The sequence below is a fragment of the Ctenopharyngodon idella genome, chromosome 7 (genome assembly GCF_019924925.1).
Source record: "Ctenopharyngodon idella isolate HZGC_01 chromosome 7, HZGC01, whole genome shotgun sequence".
Lineage (NCBI taxonomy): Eukaryota > Metazoa > Chordata > Actinopteri > Cypriniformes > Xenocyprididae > Ctenopharyngodon > Ctenopharyngodon idella.
Genome location: NC_067226.1, coordinates 26,251,352 through 26,269,462, shown reverse-complemented (window position 1 = coordinate 26,269,462; position 18,111 = coordinate 26,251,352). Strand labels below are relative to the sequence as shown.

General features: G+C 35.5%; 2 protein-coding genes across 4 annotated transcripts in view; one reads left to right on the top strand and one right to left on the bottom strand.

The window, feature by feature from the left end:
- Positions 1 to 593: 593 nt before the first annotated feature.
- ecsit (ECSIT signaling integrator) lies at positions 594 to 6,415 on the bottom strand. 2 transcript variants are annotated; one of them, XM_051898620.1, is made up of 9 exons: positions 6,267 to 6,415; positions 6,042 to 6,142; positions 5,550 to 5,740; positions 5,044 to 5,458; positions 4,731 to 4,954; positions 3,834 to 3,891; positions 3,321 to 3,469; positions 1,181 to 1,301; positions 594 to 1,086 (listed from the first exon to the last, which is right to left on the bottom strand). In XM_051898620.1, exons 3-9 carry the CDS (start codon positions 5,685 to 5,687, stop codon positions 839 to 841), a joined length of 1,353 nt encoding a protein of 450 aa, XP_051754580.1. In that variant the 5' UTR covers positions 5,688 to 5,740; positions 6,042 to 6,142; positions 6,267 to 6,415; the 3' UTR covers positions 594 to 838. The 2 variants fall into 2 exon arrangements, with proteins under 2 accessions (XP_051754580.1, XP_051754582.1); XM_051898622.1 differs by having other exon boundaries at positions 6,045 to 6,142.
- The window catches only part of eml3 (EMAP like 3), a 45,786-nt gene continuing 34,038 nt past the window's right edge, over positions 6,364 to 18,111 (top strand). For both annotated transcript variants that reach the window (XM_051898605.1, XM_051898604.1), the window contains exon 1: positions 6,364 to 6,699. In XM_051898605.1, coding sequence (XP_051754565.1) covers positions 6,675 to 6,699 — 25 coding nt within the window. In that variant the 5' untranslated portion in view covers positions 6,364 to 6,674. The remainder of the gene's footprint in view (positions 6,700 to 18,111) is intronic.

Genomic DNA, 18,111 nt, shown 5'->3' with positions numbered 1-18,111 from the left:
ATCTTAAGAATTTCCGTCTGAATAGGTGATTGATTACTCTCCCTCATGGCAATTTATAAATGTACAATCTAATGTAATTTATGTTGGACAAATATCTACTAAAATTTTAAATCAGTCCCGTGTAGTAAAATACTAGCTAACCTGCTAAATTATCTGTGGTGTTAATGCTATACATATAGACCACTGGTTTGAAAAGCTTTTTTTTTTTCTTTTAAAAAAAGTGAGAATCAGATCATATATAGTTTAGCAAACAGTTTGTTAGTCTAAAACAAGGACAATTAAACTTGTAATAATTTCTGCTTCCCTCATCAATCCACATCTGTTGTACCATATAATTCCTTTTGCTTGCTTGTCCTTAATTTAAAATGTGTTAATTAGCTTAGCATGCCTTATATACATCTTTTTATGACCGAGATGTTGTTAAATGTTGCAGTGATTGCATAGACGTTTGGCTAAAAATATAGGTCTACTTTTCTTAGAATAGTAAAACTAAAATTGTTCTGAACACTTAATACTTACCAACTTAAAATGAGCACTAAAAAACATTAAAATATTTTTATTAGATTAAAAAAAAATGCACGCAAAATCAAAACAATGGAGAAATGTATATTTTATTGCACTGCCAGATCAGTTTATGACATATCTACGCATCATAGAGCAACTTTGCATAATGTAGACAGATCTCAATTCAAAAATAGTGTGTAACTGACAAAACATCAATCAGTATCGGGTAAGTTAATTCAATGAGCTTCATCATTTTAGATTCATGTATAACTACCATGCTCTGGTAGATCTCCATTGAGTTCTTGATAAAATGCATGGCATTGTGAAACGACTCTCACTGGTTCACTCCTTGTGAGCGTTGTGGTTCCTCTTCAATAATTTGATCTATTTCAACCTCTTGCTTAGGGGTTTGCTGTGCATCCGACGAGGTTTGCAGTTCTCTAGGTCCAGATTCCAAACGGAACACTGTGGGGATTTGGCCCAATATGGGGCAGGTCTCCTGTAGACCAGAAATCCACTGAGACAGAGTGGCTTGGTCACCCTGACCGGCCATACACATGGCGTAAATCGGCCCCTCTTCCACTGCAGGATCAAATGAACAGAAATCATTGTATATAATTGGTGATATGCAAATTACTTAATTCAAGCCAAGCTGACAAAGCAATACGAGTCTCACCGTCGTCCACATAGAAACTCTCATCATCACCCAAGTCTCTTTCCAGGTCGAGTTCCACTCGCTGAGGGTAGAAGAGACTCTGCTCCGGACCAATCATCTCAGGGTCAAAGTCTTCCTCAACCTACAAGAAAACCAGATGCTAATACATAATCGAGAATGTAAATTCTTAAAGAATGAATTCTTAATTTTATTATCTATTGTTGTATTCTTTTAAGTATTATGTATTAAAAGAGGCTGTATTATGCCCTTTTACAGTCTTGACTTTTGTTTCTGGGCTCTACTAGAATAGGTTTTCATGCTTGAATGTTCAAAAAACATTTTTCACACATTTGACATTGTTGCAGCACTTCTCTTCCCAGTTTGTCAGTATCTCTGTTTAGTTCCTGTCTCTATGAAGCCTTCCAAAAAGTGCAATTTGAAAACGATACTGTTATTGTCTCTGTGTAAACTACAAAAACACAAATTTGTGAAAACGGTGACTTCATGCACATGCGTGTTACGTGTTCAGTCTATAGGCGTGTAGTGTTTCTTTACAAATTGACATCGCCAACAGATCCGTATGAACAAGGATAGTTTTGTTAACGTTGTCGTTTGTATGTGAAAAACACACACACACAAAAAATTTAGTACATCGTTGTCATGTAAACTACCCTAATTTGAAATGAGGAAAATTGTGATGTGTTTGTTCCCAGAAGAAAACTCAAGATTACAACAGAGGCATTTCAGGGAGTTCAGAAACGGTGCATACTGATATAGTGAAGAACTCCCTTTTGAGTGACTTTGTGCTTTCCCAGCTAACATGTCCATGTTGGCCCCACATGGGTTTTATCTGGGTTATATGGGTGTCATCTGGGCATGGGGTCAGAGTGAGCACTTTAATGGGCTGATTGTGGGCCCCAGTTAGGTTGCCCATTATTGTTTATTTGAGGGTCCCATATGGGCTACATTTTGGCTATATTAGGCTATAATTACTTTTATTGTTTTTTTTTCTGATTTGGTTTATAACATTATGGGTAACTGCCATAATTGTATAAACATTTTCAACCGATTTATTAAATTAATTAAATTTGAAGTATTTCATTTGTTTTATATGATTGTGTAATAATTTAATATATAATAATAATCCATGATCCATGACTCATTTCTTTTTATTTATATGTATCTACAAAAAATTTGCTCAAAACGAAAGCACTTGCACCACCTTCCCCACAAGCCAAAACGATTGGCATGTGTGCTTCCCGCGAATCCCGCCTTCTCATTTGGGAAAAAAACACTTTATCAAGGTAAGATATGTATAATTTATTTTATATTAACCAAGTTTTACTGTTGCTTTTATATTATTAAATAATTTTAAAAGATTTTAGAATTAAGTAACAGCAGACTCAAGAATTAACGAACTTAAAGCCAGCCAAACTAGCGCAGCTAAACCGTTATGTAAAGAATGAAAATGATAATACTGGCAGTTAACTATCAAGTTTTGAATGTCTTTATCTGACACACTAAATTGAGTTCATGGAGCTCTCTTCTAATAAGCTGATGATCTTGTAATTTAAAATATATAGAGCACCATATAAAATCAGCTGATTTTAGGATTTCTTTGTTTAGTCAGGTACAGGTGGTTTGAAAGTGAATTATGCATAGTAGCTCATTAATTGACCCACTGGAATCTTTAAAGAAATTAATAAATGGGGCCCAATTTTCACTCACTGTGGAAAAAAAAACAAAAACATAATGGGTCCAGTGTGATTACCCATGTGGGCCCCATAAGGTTTTTGTGTGTAGCCCACCCTGACCCCATTATTAGCACCCATTTGGGACCCAAGTGAGCCCATACATCTATATGGGCCCCACTTAGAGCCCACTATGGACCCATCATGTGCCCCATGGTCTAACATACATAGGGCCCATGTGGAGCCAATGGAAAACATTTTCTGGCCCCCAATTGGGTTGCCCATGAAGGTCCCAAGTGACACCCCATCAAAAACCCACATGGAAATATTGGCTGGGTTGTAACTTATTCACGCTCAAACAACAACATTTCATAGTAAAGAAAGTAAATGTAAAGGAAAAAAAAAAAAAAGCATAATTGGTCCTCTTTAAGCAAATTCTTTAAATGCCATCATTAGCCCAATTATGGTACCTTTTCCTCAGGCGGTATAGGGTCTGCCCTAAGTAGAAAATAATGAACACAAGTCTTCCTGAGCCACAGTGGAAATGGGCCTTCCACATACACAGGCCTGCAGGGATTGTGTTTGGCCAGAAGAGAGCGCTGGTCTGGACTCTGAATACCTAATAACAAGCAAGATACAATGGGCTTAGTTTTGTGTGCTTATTTTATTTCACCAAACAGTATTTAAAATTCCTTTTAATGCCAATTTCCAATTTAAAAGTGTCCAGTCACTTGTATTACACTTTGTATTCCAAAATAGAAATGTTTCTTATAAAAGCATTACATTTGGTTCTTAGCACAGTGATCAAATTATAGTTAAATGAATATTTCAGGTTAAATACCAAAAAGTTGGACAGCATCCATTTGTAAAGAATGCCAAAGCATGTTGTGTTTACAAACTGAGTTTTGAGTTCTTATTATTTTCTGAGATACAGACGACATGCATTTAACCCAGAATATTCCTTAATGGTAAGAGCTACATACCTATAATATGGGGAAGTGTAACTTCTTCTCCTGTCTCTGTGATGTCTGTTGATGGATACTACAAGAGTGAAATAAAATACATTTATTAAGATTTTATTTCCAAATACTTTAAAGATGTACACTACTGTTGAAAATTTTGGGGGCAGTAAGATTTTGTTTTTCAGTACATTCATACTTTTATTCAGCAAGGACACATTACATTGATCAAACATTACAGTACAGACATTTATAATATTACTTTATCCTGAAAAAAGGATGCCAGTTTCTACAAAATATTAATGTTTTCAACCTTGATATTAAAAAGAAATGTCAGTAACACTTTACAATAAGTTTCCATTTGTTTCCATTACATAACTACATTAGTTAACATGAACTAACAATGACAGATTCTTCTAAAGCTATTATTAATCAGTTAATGTACTAATTTACTAATACATTATTAAAATCAATCATATTAACTACAATTAATACATGCTTTATAAGTATTTTTCATTGTTAGTTCATGTCAACTAATGTTAACAAATGGAACTTTATTGTGAAGTGTTAACAAAATGATCCTTAAGCAGCAAATCAGCATATTAGAATGATTTCTGAAGGATCATGTGACACTGAAGACTGCAGTAATGATGCTGAAAATTCAGCTTTGCCATCACAGCAATAAATTACATTTTAAAATATATTAAAATAGAAACCAGTTTTTTTAAATTGTAATAATATCTCAAAATATTACTGTTTTGCTGTGTTTTTTGATCAAAATCAAATTCTGAGCATAAGAGACTTCTTTGCAAAACATTAAACAATCTTACTGATCACAAACTTCTGAACAGGTTCTGCTAGAGTGATGCACTGCTAACTGAGGTTTTTACGACTGCTTAAAGTAGTAAGTTAAAGAGTCACCTGATAGACTGTTACTTTAGCATCCAGGTCATCGGCAATCCGGGTAAGACTGAATCGAGCGAGTTCTACTGGGTCACTGGGGAGCACATGTGGGATGGGGAAGGGGTTTGCGTGCTTGAATTTGGGAAACCAGTACATGATACGCTGGTACTTCCTCATGGGATGACTCTTTTCCCCGAATATCTGAGCCAATAAAACCTTTGTCTCTACATTGGGCATGATACCTGTTAAAATTGAGAAAGAAAAGAATTGGCAAATCATTAAAGCCATGCACCAGTTTTGGTTTCTCTCTTACAAAAACACAAACACACACCATAATTCTCCATCTGCTCCAGAAGCTGTACTCCACATTCTTGCTGTCGCGGGTAGTGGTTGAACATCCTCTGTATGAAGTTCTGTGGCACAAACACCTCTTTCGGAAACACATCTAGGAGTTTGTTGTAAACAGTAATGTCTCGTTCTACTCCAAATTCTGGCATCTTCTTCAGGGCAGCATAAATAAACTCCACGTGTCCTCGTCGCCGAATGTCCGCCTTGTTGAAAACATCCACGACCCTGTTAAAATCAGCCTTGGTCTTTGAGTCTCTAGCAGCTCTCTCAAATAAATCATCATGTGTGACCAAAGTTTTGTCTTTATGCTGCGTCTGATGTTCAACTGCCTTTTCAAACTCTGTCTGGTTTGGACGACTCGTGGAACAAACTGCACTGCAATGGAATGGCCTCAAGAACTTGGGAAAAAATAAATCGACAGAAGAACACAGGCATTAATGCAGGTGCCCACAGATTATAAACCACCATTATTCAGAGGTAAGCAGGTACCTGGCCATTGCTGTGCTGTGATCCAGGGGTTTGCAGATGTGCCCCACCAGTCAGGATCACTCGTTGTACAGGCGTCCCCAAAAACCGTGCAACGCACCCAATGCACTGGATCCGAAACAGATGACGAGGGGCGTTCATGATTATGACATCACAAACCACAGCAGATGAATCACAAATGTGCTGAAATAAACCTAGAAAGGAATAACATACAAAAAATCACTATCAGAGTATTACTGCTTTTTTAATGTAATAATTTACCCATTAATATCTATCTATCTTAGAGTAATTACATAATGCAATAATATTCACATTATTGTGATATCTATCTATCTATCTCTCAGAGAAATATAATTATAGCCTATAGAATTATATAATTTAAATTACATTATTATGATATTTACATCTGTATTTTTCTATAAATGTAATTAGTCTATACAATAAAATAATTCTAAATTGCAAGAGAACGCTAAATAATACTTTATCAATACTCACGACCATTAAATCCACTCAGATCTCATTCTGCTGTCAAGTCTCCTTCAAACACGCACCGGCTGGTTTCCTGGTGCGTCGCCTTTCAACTTCCCCCTGAAACGCTATGAAGAACATTCCACTCACATTGGTTCCGGGCCTCAGTGTGTTATTCACGCAATCGGCACTAGATGGCAGAACGATATTGGATGAAAACTACAGATGTAGCTGTCAAAGTTATGTTTTTACCTTTTCTTTACACGGGATTTGGGAGGGGGAATTGTACAGAAAGGAAGTAGCGCGACTTATTTCAGTTTCGCGTCGAGCAGTTAGAAGGATAAATTAGAAATCTCACGCTCTCAATCAACTTTACATGGACGCGGTTCCTGGAGTAAATCCAGCCCGTGAGAGCGTGCACTTGCCTCATGCGACAGATACACTCTCTGCTCATTTCCTGGATTCGTGATTTCACAGTTACAGCAACTTCTGCAATCTTCAGTGGCACCTCCACGGGTGTGTTGGTGTGTGTGAGGGTCCCGTAAGCTCCTGGCAATGCTGTTGACAGCATATATGGAGATATGTATTGCGTTTCTGCCAATGGGATATTCTAGAATAATCCAATATTTGCGAGATCTGTAAGGAGTGTTTGACTCAGACATGGATGGATCAACGAATAGTCTTGGTGAGTTTTCTAAATACTGTTGGCCTTGTCAACTTACTATGTTTATGTCTATATAATATAATTAAAAACGATAAACTTACAGACAAACTTACCAACTAACTAGTTTTGCAAAACACTTTGGCAACATAATTTCTAAGCCAATACAATCTGTCAGTATTTACAAATGGACAGTTTGTTCACTTTCAAAATAGTTTGAAGTGTGTGATAATTGCAGTGTGTAACAGACATATCACACTTTCCTCGCAATAATATACCATAGTAACCAGGTTTCCGACAACATATAGTTACCACAGTTATTGAAAACTGGTAAGGCGATTTTATTTAATGCTAAAACAGCTTCTTAAACAAGCCTAAACTTGTTTTCTGGTCTTTGCTGGTCTCCTAGCCTGGCTAGGCAAGTCTGGCTAGCTGAAAGGTGCACAAATTTTCTGTAAACCAGACAACAGGCCTGGCCAAGCTGAGAGACCAATACACAATCTTAGAACACTGCCAATAAAAAAATAAATTAAAGAAAATTCTGATAACTTATTAAATTGAGGGTCCCATATTAATTTATTATGCTTTAAAGTAACACTAGCTGTAGAAACTATTGTATTTAGCAGTTTAGCGTTTGCAGTTGTTGCAATTTCACTTATTTTTAACGTTTTGTTTATGTTGCTTCTGAGAAGATACTGTTATACGCAGCCCTTTGTGTACTATTGGATATCAAATTAATATAAAATCTATTGTTCTATGTATTTTCTTATCATATTTTAGTTTAATGTCATTCAGTCTTCAATTACACAACCACAACAACAACGGCCGCAGTTCATTGCGTCATTTTTGTAAGGAGAAAAAGAAAAAAAAAATCAAGCCAAGTCTCGCTTCTTCTGATGGCCTTCATAGTTCTCTCATCACACTGTCTCTTTCCGTTTTAACAGTTAATTTTTAGCACTGACCAGTTTCCTTTTTATGGTTGACTACTAGTACTTTTATAAATAAATAAATAAATAAAGGTTTATAAGTAATCCAAAACTCTTAACTCTTCATTAACTACTAGTACTTGTTAATTAAATGAATTTTTAATTTATTATTTATTTACATTATATATTAAATATATTAATTATTTTTTTCGGTAGAGACTAGTATCTGTTCAATTAGCCACTAGTAGTTTTTCATTTCATACTAGTATTTATTATTTTGTAAATCTTTTCACCCTGTTACCTTGGTATTTATCCCAGTACGTGCTACTAACAATTCTTACCTCACTAGTTACAGTTGTTTTTTCTAGTCATATGTATTGACTATTCAGAATGACTAATTCATAGTTCAATTAAAAACTTTGCTTGTAAGATTAAAAAATGCTTCTAGTAACAACTAGAATATACTGTCTATTAAGTTGCTACAAGAAAAACTGGAATAAATACTAAAATTAGCTATTAGTCAAATTGAAAATGATACCAGTCACTGTTGGATTACTTACCAGTATTTTAAAAACAAATATTAGTTGCATAAAATAAATACTAGTTATTTTAAGTAATAAATGTTTAAACCGCTTGCCATAGCTTGCTTGTTGTCTAGGAAGCTTTGTTGATTTGGTAATAATGAGGGTGTTGTAGTTTGTGATTGCTTGCAGTGTAGGTTTTCAGCACTGAAAGGATGTCTGTAACGGTGACACCACATGTGCTTTTGTTATGTTTACTGTCTGGTAACATGCTGGGCCAGTGGAGAGCAGTAAATATCATAGCGGAAGCCTTCTGGCATCATGCTTCTACCACAGATGCTTAATTTCTCCCAGCTTGTCTTTCTGTCTCAGGTGCCTCAAAGTCTGGATCGCGTCAGAGGTGATGAGTGCCAAAATATCAGATAATTGGTTGGTGCAACTGCAGTGATTGACAATTTGACATTGTGTCAAAGTGTTTGACTTTCCACATGTCAGAAAATTTGTGTTTCTGTGGGAGCAGTTTTTGTTTGGTAGTTTGTAAATACATAGATTTTAGGTTTTAAATTTTAGATGAGATACAAGCAAGGACCTTGAATAAGATTATTAAAGTCACCATGAAATCAAATTTTACGATTCATTTTTTTTTTGTTGCAATATTGCAGTATTGATTATAAATGATTTATCCATGCACATCATTATTTTTCTTTTAAATTCATGTGCCCTCGTAATCTTTCATCAAAATAACTTCCCCTCCCTCTTGCAACGACATCTCTTCTTTTCTTTGATGACTTGTTTACTGACATGAGGGCGGGACAACCTGTCAATCACATGACATCACAGCAGTAGCAAACCACAAATATTGAACGATCCAATCAAGTCCTGCCCTACATTTTTCTTTTTTAAGAAGCCGTTTCACTCAGATATACGTCACAATAAGGAAGAAAAGACAATCTCAACTTCTGTTTCATGTTGACTTTAAAGAATTGGTTTACATTTACAGAATCTGTTTTAAATATAATTCTTGTGTGATGTGTTAAAATTAAATTTCGTTGATCTTGATAGCATTTTGAAACTCTACATAGTTTGTGTACAGAGTTTGTCTGAGTTTGGAAGATATGAACTGCTTGAGTTAATCATGTTTAATACTGAAATTTTTGTTGAGACGTAATGTTTCTTTCATAACTCACTTGACTGAACAGAAACAGATCTGAATAGGTTTGGATGAAACCATTTCTAATGGAAAATTTGGATCGAATCAGTCTCATTTGGTTCTGTTTATCCTGTAGAAACAAATAAACGTAACTGATGAAATTGTTTGGTGAAACACTACAAAACCTCCCAGCTAGTTTCTTCAAATAAGTCATGAAGGTTTTTGTATCAAGTTTTTTCATGTTCTTTGTCTCGTTGTGGGAGGTAAATTTGTGTTTCTGAGTAAGAATGAAGATGCAGGGGCGGACAGTGCCGTACAGGAAGTTCCGCCGTAGCCATAAGAGGTGCAACGCAACACTGACAGGAAAGAGAGCAGCGAGAGGTGGGCGAACTGAAGTGGAGAAGTACCACATAGGGCTTATGATACTTTCGTTTATTATTATCATGGCTCAAAGTGAAAACAGACATACTAATATTAGATTTTAATTCAGCTTAGATTTTGCGGAAATCCAGATTTTCCCATGGTTTGTTTAAATTGTTGCAAAATCAGTTTTAGGTGGATACCAAATGATTCACAGGCATGGTTCAGCTAAACTGTTTTGGATGGAGCATATGGTTTTGTAAACCACGGTTGAAATACAGTTGCTCGTGAGTGTTTAATTTATTTTTAGTGTTTCATTTATTTTAACATTTATTTTATTTGGGCTTGCAGATTCTGCATGCTCTTTTGCTTTGGGATTACAGCTACTCTGAGCTGTTTGACTTTGTGCTTTTATTTTTTAGAGTGCAAGTTATTTGTTTTTTTATGTTTCAGACAGGGAAACAGTTCAGTAGAATTAAACAATGCATTAAGAAATTTTCAGTAAATCATGAACAAACTAGCCATTGTACATTATCTTGATATCTGCTTATGATTTTCTGTCAAGTAGGCTTGGCGCTCATATGCACTCCTGGGCAAAAAGATGGGCCAAGCCAAAAATGGCAAAATATTTAGTGGTCTTTTAATGGTCTTAAATGGTTAGTTCACCCAAAAATGAAAATTCTCTCATCATTTACTCACCCTCATGTTGTTCCAAACCCATAAGACTTTTGTTCATTTTTGGAACACAAATGAAGATATTTTTAATAAAATCTTAGTCAGTTCTGTACTCTCTATTGACAGACCACACAACTACCATTTTGACATTTCAAAAAGTTCATATGAATTGAGCAGTTTAGTCAAAATTTTCTCAAGAGACACAATCGCTTTATATGATGAACAGATTGAATTTAGGCTTTTATTCACATATAAACATTGATCAGCAAACATAAACAGATCAACCGTACTTGCTTGACGCTTGAAAACAAACCTTATTGGTTCTTGCAGAAGCTGCATAACACACGAGAATGAACCTCATTGGTTCTCACACATCAAGCAAACATGCTTGAGACTCCATTTACGATATCTAATGTGTGCATTAATGATGTTTATTAGGGGTGTGATGAGATCTCGTGCCACAAGATTTCTCGTCGAGGTGAAAAGCTGTCTCGCGATATTGCCATGATGGAGTTTGAGGGTGAAATTAGGATATAATATGCCACCGCTACATTACGCCTCCACTGTCATTTTGCTTTTTATAGAAATAAAAGACATTTAATTCAGCTGGATAATGGTCGCTTCATCCAACACGAGCTGCAGAACCGTACGTAGTGCAGCGGGAATCAGATTTCACTGATCACATGACGAGAGTAAGTGACTGACAAGACCATGGCGGAGGATTCGTTGTGCAACAGAGCCTAAAAGCGTCTGAAAAATGTCTGATCTTACAGAATGCGCGCTCAGCTATTCACAGAGTACGGGCGATCGCGAAATCAAAAGCGAAAGTAAAACGCGAGCACGCATTCTAACGCAAATTCAATACCATGCATTTTGAAAGTGGCTCCCTGATGCATGCAGATATCTCCCAATATTATGCTGGGCTGTGTAGCTGTAACCATCTCTTAGCTCTGTATCTTGCTTGAAGAAAAATTTGGTTTATATTTGCCCTTTGGATATTGAGAGAGCACTTTGATTATGGTTGCAATTATTGTTTGCACTTATTAAGACTAAAAGAAAACTATGCTATTCATTTTTTATTTCTATGATCAATTAGTGGAAAGGAGTTCAGTTAGGAGGTCAAAAGTTGTAGAAGCTCATAAATTGTGCAGTTCTAAGGTCTGAAGAGACTCATGTGAAATCATACAGGAGAGAAGCCAGTCAGTTTAGTTTGTGGCAAAACTTTTTACAGTGCTTGAGTATCGTTGTCTCGTCTTTTACAGCATATGATAATTCATACTCAAAAAGTATAACTGAAATGACATTCATTACAAAATGATTAGTTAAACCATTCCAAATGCACCTGCAGACTATTTTTCTAGTCATGTATTTCGCCATTGAGGATTTCTTAAAAATACTGTGTAAAAAATCTCGTCTCGTCTCGAGAACTCAATCTCATGTCTCGTCTCATCTTGTGAGCTAACTGCCTCGCCACACCCCCAATGTTTATATGTAAATAAAAGCCTAAATTAAATCTGTTTAAGCGTATAAAGTCAAGTGATGTATAAAGAAGCATTTCAATGCCCCGTTTTCCCCAGTGTTTACTATGCAAATGATAAATAAATGCCTCTTGACTCTCTTGATCATGTCTCTTGAACATTCATCAACCAATCAGATTCAAGCATTCAACAGCCCTGTAATATAAAAGATGTTTATATGATGTTTCATTTGTGCAAACAACACTTGTTTTAGTTGTTTAGACTAACTTGATAGCTTGATAAACACATTTTTGCATATGGTTTGCATTAGCGAGAATGTGAGAGCAGAGCATTTAGGGAAACGGAAGGGGAATAAGGGAATGTAATTTGGGACATGGGTTGGCTTTGACGTTCAAAGAAACCACGTAGGCCAAATCCAGATTGGTTTCTCTTTCATGAATATACAAATCTGATGTTGTGCCTGCATCTCTGTGGTTCTTTTCCTCTGTCACTTTCTCTCTTATATCAACGTGACTCTAAATGTGCTCAATGTTCCAAATGTTTTCAGCTAAAAAGTCTTCTTTGTTCATAAACATTTACAGACTGCCTGCTTCTCTGGCCCTGCAAATCTCACTGGGCTCATTTCAATGGTCTCAGGCTCCACCTATCTGAAGATTTTCAGCTGAGATACTGATGTCTCTCACAAACATTTATTATGAATATTAATTGTTTGCTTTGTGCTCGTGTCAAGGTTATTATCTCAAACAGAAACTGTCAGGGGAAAAAATACTAGTGAAAAAATATTTCTGTAAAAACACAAATTTGTAAAGCAATGAAAGCTAAGTATACTACAAAAATGAACCAAAAATAAGTAGAATTGCAGAGACCAGATTTTACTTTTATATTTTGAGTTTAATTTTAATTTTAGTTTAAGTTTAGAAATTGTTTAAAAATATATATTTCTATATTTAGCTTTCTATTTATTTCCTAGTTAAACTTAAAATTAATTATTTTAATTAATTTTCATTTAATAAATGTATATATATATATATATATATGTATATATAATTATACTTTAGTACAATTGTATATATAGTTGTGTGTGTGTGTATATATATATATATATATATATATATTTATATATATATATATATATTATATATATATATATATATATATATATATATATATATATATATATATATATACAATTTTTTTTATAGTCTTTAGTTATTGACAAAACACACCAGTTAAGAAACAAGAAAACTGGCAAGTGAGAGTGAGTTCTCTCAAGCATTCTTTCTCACCTATAAGGCTCGTTTGCAATCTTTCATATGCAGAGAGAAAGCAAAAACTATTGAACGAAAAACCAAAAAAAAAAAAAAAAAAAAACTAATCCAGATGAGCACAAACCACTAATTGGTTCCTCATGTGCTCAGGAGTGCAGTTGGCCTGCTCACATCGTCTGATAGATTTGGCATGAAGCACAACTGTCAGACCTTATGAAACCCTCAGATAGAAACTGGTCTGGTGTTAATGAAATGCTGTGTTCAGACTGCAGGCAAATCAGATTTTTTTCTCAAAACAAATCTTTTCAGGCAGACTGTCCGCAATATCAATTTCGAGTGATAAAAATCAAAGAAGATTTGTGTGTCCAGATTTGCATGGGTTGCTTTGGTAATGACGTAGTCATACCTGTGTATGTGACGAGGCTTTCAAAATGGATGCAGGAAAAATGCAGGTGCATCATCTCGCTCTCCAGATAAGCGGCCTGTCCAGTTGCGGTGCAGAACTCCTCTTTCACTCAGGAAAATTCTGAAATCTTTGGACATAACATTTGAAGTTTTTGAACACCTTTTGAATACTTCCTGCATTTCCGTCACCAGTTTTGACGTTGTCATTGTGTGTACGCGTTGAGAGAGACACAAAAGACCGAAAAGACTGCAAAAGTCTGAAATCCGATTTAAGCAGCCAGAGTGTCCAGACTGAGACACAACTGACACAAATCTGTTTGGAAATGCATTTCAAGCAGCCTCCATATGTGGGTTGAATCAGATTTTTAAAAAATCAGATTTCATGTGTTTTTTTTTTTTTTTTTTTTTTTTTTGCTGTCCAAAAATCTGGATATGCAAAACAAAACAAAAAAAAAGATTTTTGCTGGCAGTCTGAACATGGCCAAACTGACCGATCTTTGTTCAACAATTGTCCTCATGCTTCTGGTTTCTAAAATGACAGTACTGTAAATTCATGGAGGCCAATTTAAGTCTTTTTTACTGCCTGTTGCTATCTCTGCCGTTCTCGCCCACTCTTTTTTTCAGATGGCAGACAGACTGTGCCACATAATCGCAGCCTTGTTAGTTCCAGCGTTACCAGCCTACTGGCATTTTCTGCATTTCTGCGTACTGGCTTGATTTTAATAGGTGCAATCAAAAAAAAGACCCGTATAATATCTTTTTATGTGTGCTTCTTGACCACAATAGCAGCAATAAGGTTAGTACTTAGAGGACTACATTTAGATAGTCGTGTAGCATTTTAAAGTGCCTTTTTTATGCTATTTTAAAGCTTTCTGATTTGATTTTGGAGGTCTACTACAATAGGTTTACATGCATCCAAGGTCAAAAAACACCACTGATTTTCTCATACATTACACATCACCTAATTTCTCAAAGAGTTTGAAAATGGCTCATTTGAAGATTTAGTCTTTCTAAAGCCCTCCTTACCGCAAGCTTACTCTGCTCTGATTGGTCAGACGGTCCAGTCTGTTGTGATTGGTCTACTGCATATAGTGCATGTCAGAAACAAAATGCCTATTTAGCATATCTGAATTTCAGCTCCGGAGGCTTCCTCAGTGCTTGATGCACAATGATATGAATAGGAACGATGGTTTTCCATATCAATTCCAGCATGAGTCCTCATCCTTTTTAAGTTCATGCAAAGTGGATTTGCAGCGCTGAAAACAGCGTCTTCTCAACATGTCGACAACATGAACCAAACTCTTCCAGGTCTCAGCTACAACTACTGTGTTTGAGGGTCAAAGTAGACATTGCTCACAGGCAGCCGATTAGGACCATAGACTGGCATTATGCAAGTTTGTTACATTGTTACGTAGGTTTGTAACAGGAAGTGAGACTGTAATTGCTGACAACTCGTTTCAGCAGTTCAGAATCGATTCTTTCTTTTAGAAGACAGTAACTTTATTTGTTGTGTACTTTGATCTTTAAAACTTAGCAGACCTTTTACATTCACTTATAGCTATATTACACATTCGCTTGAAAGAAAATATTCGAAAAAGCATAAAAGGGACACTTTAAGTAGACTAAGTGGCCACCAAGAAACACTTGTTACGCTGTTGAAATGCAGAAATTAATGTGTGTGAACTGTGAAATTAATGTGACTCATATCTGAGTTTGTTAGGTTTGCAAACTGGATTTATTACTGCTGTATTCTAAGGCATTCATGACTATTACTATTGCTCATACTTAAGGTTAGTAATTTGACCAAACCCCAAGTATTAAACTTGGGCTGAACTTGCAGTTTGTGCTATGGAGATATATGATACTTCAAACTTTTTTTGAGCTATTACTTTTCTGAGCTTTCAACTTGATTTTTCTCATGGTGGATGATAAAATGGGCAAGAAATCCAATAGACTGACATCGAAAGAGGCATTAAGTTATATCTTATTACCAGAATATCATAGACACTTGGGGTGGGCTTTTCTGACTTGGGCCAGTAGCCACTTAGTAACCACCCAGAATATCTTAGCAACTGCACCGACATGCTAACAACCACTCTGGACATCTAAGAAACATCATATCAACATCACATCATACTATACTGTTCATCTAGAAGTAGTTTCGAAGTTTTACACCAGTCAGAATGTGGGAACTTCACAGATTAAAGGGAAGAATGGATTAAGTTAATGTGGAAAGACTGGATTCTTGAGACATCTGTCTCTCATTATAAACCATTTGGTATTTCTCATTCAAACAGGTGTTTAGACAGTATGGTGAATTATAGTTTGGATCTGTATATGTTGGGCATCTGAATTGAATCTGTATAATCCCCACACACAGCTAAAATGATGAACTTACCATGCAAAAATAGAGCACTTCTTTGTTCCTTTCTTTTGATTACGGTCCAAACCAGTCGGGTCGTATTGTGTTACACTGCAATTCGCTGTACTGACACAGAATGTACTTGGCAACTCGGACCTTTTGTTTTGTGACTGCATTGAATCTACCACAGAGAGAACATAGGTGGTCTTAATGTTGGAATCATTGATCTGTTTTACACCACACATGTAAATGCCACTAACTATTTCTGTGCCCATTTCACAATAGCGGGAGCTGCAAGTAGAGTTTTTGCACTGTAATATGCTGAACTTTGCAGAAGACACGTTTAACCTATATTTATCAACATTTTTTACCAAAAAAAAAAAACCTTTTATGAAGGAACAAAATACTGTAGGGAACTACTCTATGGAAGCTTGTTTCCACCACTAAATAAAAAATAAAAAAGTAATTTTTTAAAAGAGACTACTTCTCTCAGAATGGCGAGATATAAAGTCACAATTGTGAGTTATAATGTCAGAATTGCGAGATATAAACTCACAATTGCGAGAAATAAAGTCATAATTGCGAGTTATAATGTCAGAATTGCGAGATATAAACTTGCAATTCTGACTTTTTTCTCGCAATTCTGACTTTATAACTCGCAATTGCGACTTTATATCATGCAATTCTGACTTTATAACTCAAAATTCAGACTTTATAACTTGCAATTGTGAGTTTAAATATTGCAATTCTGACTTTAGCTCGCAATTGCGTCTTTATATCACGCAATTCTGAGAAAAGATGAGATAAAAAGTTGCAATTATACTTTTTTTATTTTTTATTCAGTGGCGGAAACAATATTCCATACTACTCACCCATTATTTTAAAACACAGCAGTAGGGGCACAAGTTGCATTTTAAATCATAGCTACAGTTTTTAAGTTCCGTTTCGTGTAGATTAATTGTAGTTGGTGTAAATCTTGTTGTTTTACTACATTTTTACATTGTGTTGTAAATTTCATGATGATCAAGTTTGTAATTGTTAAACCATTGGCTTTATTGCATTTATGCAAATTGTAGCCTATAGGATTTTTACATTTGAACATTCTTGTACTTATGTAAAAAATAGTTCTCTATAGCTCACTCATAAACCTTTCTATAACTTATATATGTTATTAAAGGAAATACTCAGTGTATAAAAACTGATTTGATATCAGCATGGAATGACAAGTTATGACATCTTGGCAGATTTGCATTAAAATTAGCCTATCCATGTAAGATCTTAAGTTGATTGATTCTTGTGCATGTATCTGCCTGTCTTCAGTCTGTTAAGAGACCGTTGGCCCACATGGAGTTCAGCCAGAGGTTGACTTTGATGTAAATATACTGTAGATCTGTTGCCACATCCTAGTTAATTTTTGTGTTCACTGTATAAATTTTGTTGAAAAGTCAGACTAAATCGTCAATGCAGCCCTGTAGTTGGCAAGCATTCTTAGTTTATAACTCAACTCCTTTTGTTAACCCTTTTTTAATGTAAAGTCTTCTAGACAAACACTGTTTAAAGGAATAGGTGACCCAAAAAGGATAACTGATTATACAGAAAGATCTTATTTTGTCCACAAATGTGATTCATTACCATATGCAGTTACTTAAAGCAAACAGGGCTATTACAAGATTTGTAGCATTCATAGTGCTTCATGATTCTCAGGCTCTTTTAGTAGATTCACTGTTAGTCCATATTTGTGGCCGCTGTGCGCTCGTAGCATTTTGGCCCTGGTTAAATCTGTGTGGTGTATTTGTGGTTTTGGACGCTGGTTGGTTTTGTGAAACTGAAAAACATGTTAGCTAGATGAGAGCGTCCTACATCTTCAATGAACCCATTGTGGGAAGAGAGCAGAGGAGTCACGGTTTTCATCCAGAGGCGTTGAATAGCCCTGTTTATAAGTCTCTGTGTGTGAGAGAGAAAAAAAGAGTTAAAGTAAGGCTTCATTTTTTTTGTCCCTGTCTGAAAGAACACAAAACGCCTCACGTTGTGGTTCAGGATGTCTGGACCTTTGGTTGTGCGCACTTCCTGTTGTATTTCAAAGAACTTGAGTCAATCATTTGCAGCAGCTTGTCTAATAAACAGATCATGTCTCTCCTTGCTTTGTAAGAGATACATTAATTTTTGAGTGAAACATGTAATGTCACACTATAATTTACACTCATCGAAAAAAAGGTTCAATGTAGTTCTATGCAGAACCCTTCTTGTCTCAGTTTTAAAGAAAGCTTTATGCCAAAAAGTTTCTATTTAAG

Coding starts and splice junctions, on each gene's coding strand:
- ecsit (XM_051898620.1), bottom strand. CDS start 5,687: ATGAACGCCCCTCGTCATCTGTTTCGGATCCAGTGCATTGGGTGCGTT. Junction 3,892..4,730: donor CTAAAGTAACAGTCTATCAG/GTGACTCTTTAA, acceptor TCACTCTTGTAG/TATCCATCAACAGACATCAC. Junction 3,470..3,833: donor TACACTTCCCCATATTATAG/GTATGTAGCTCT, acceptor GCTTGTTATTAG/GTATTCAGAGTCCAGACCAG.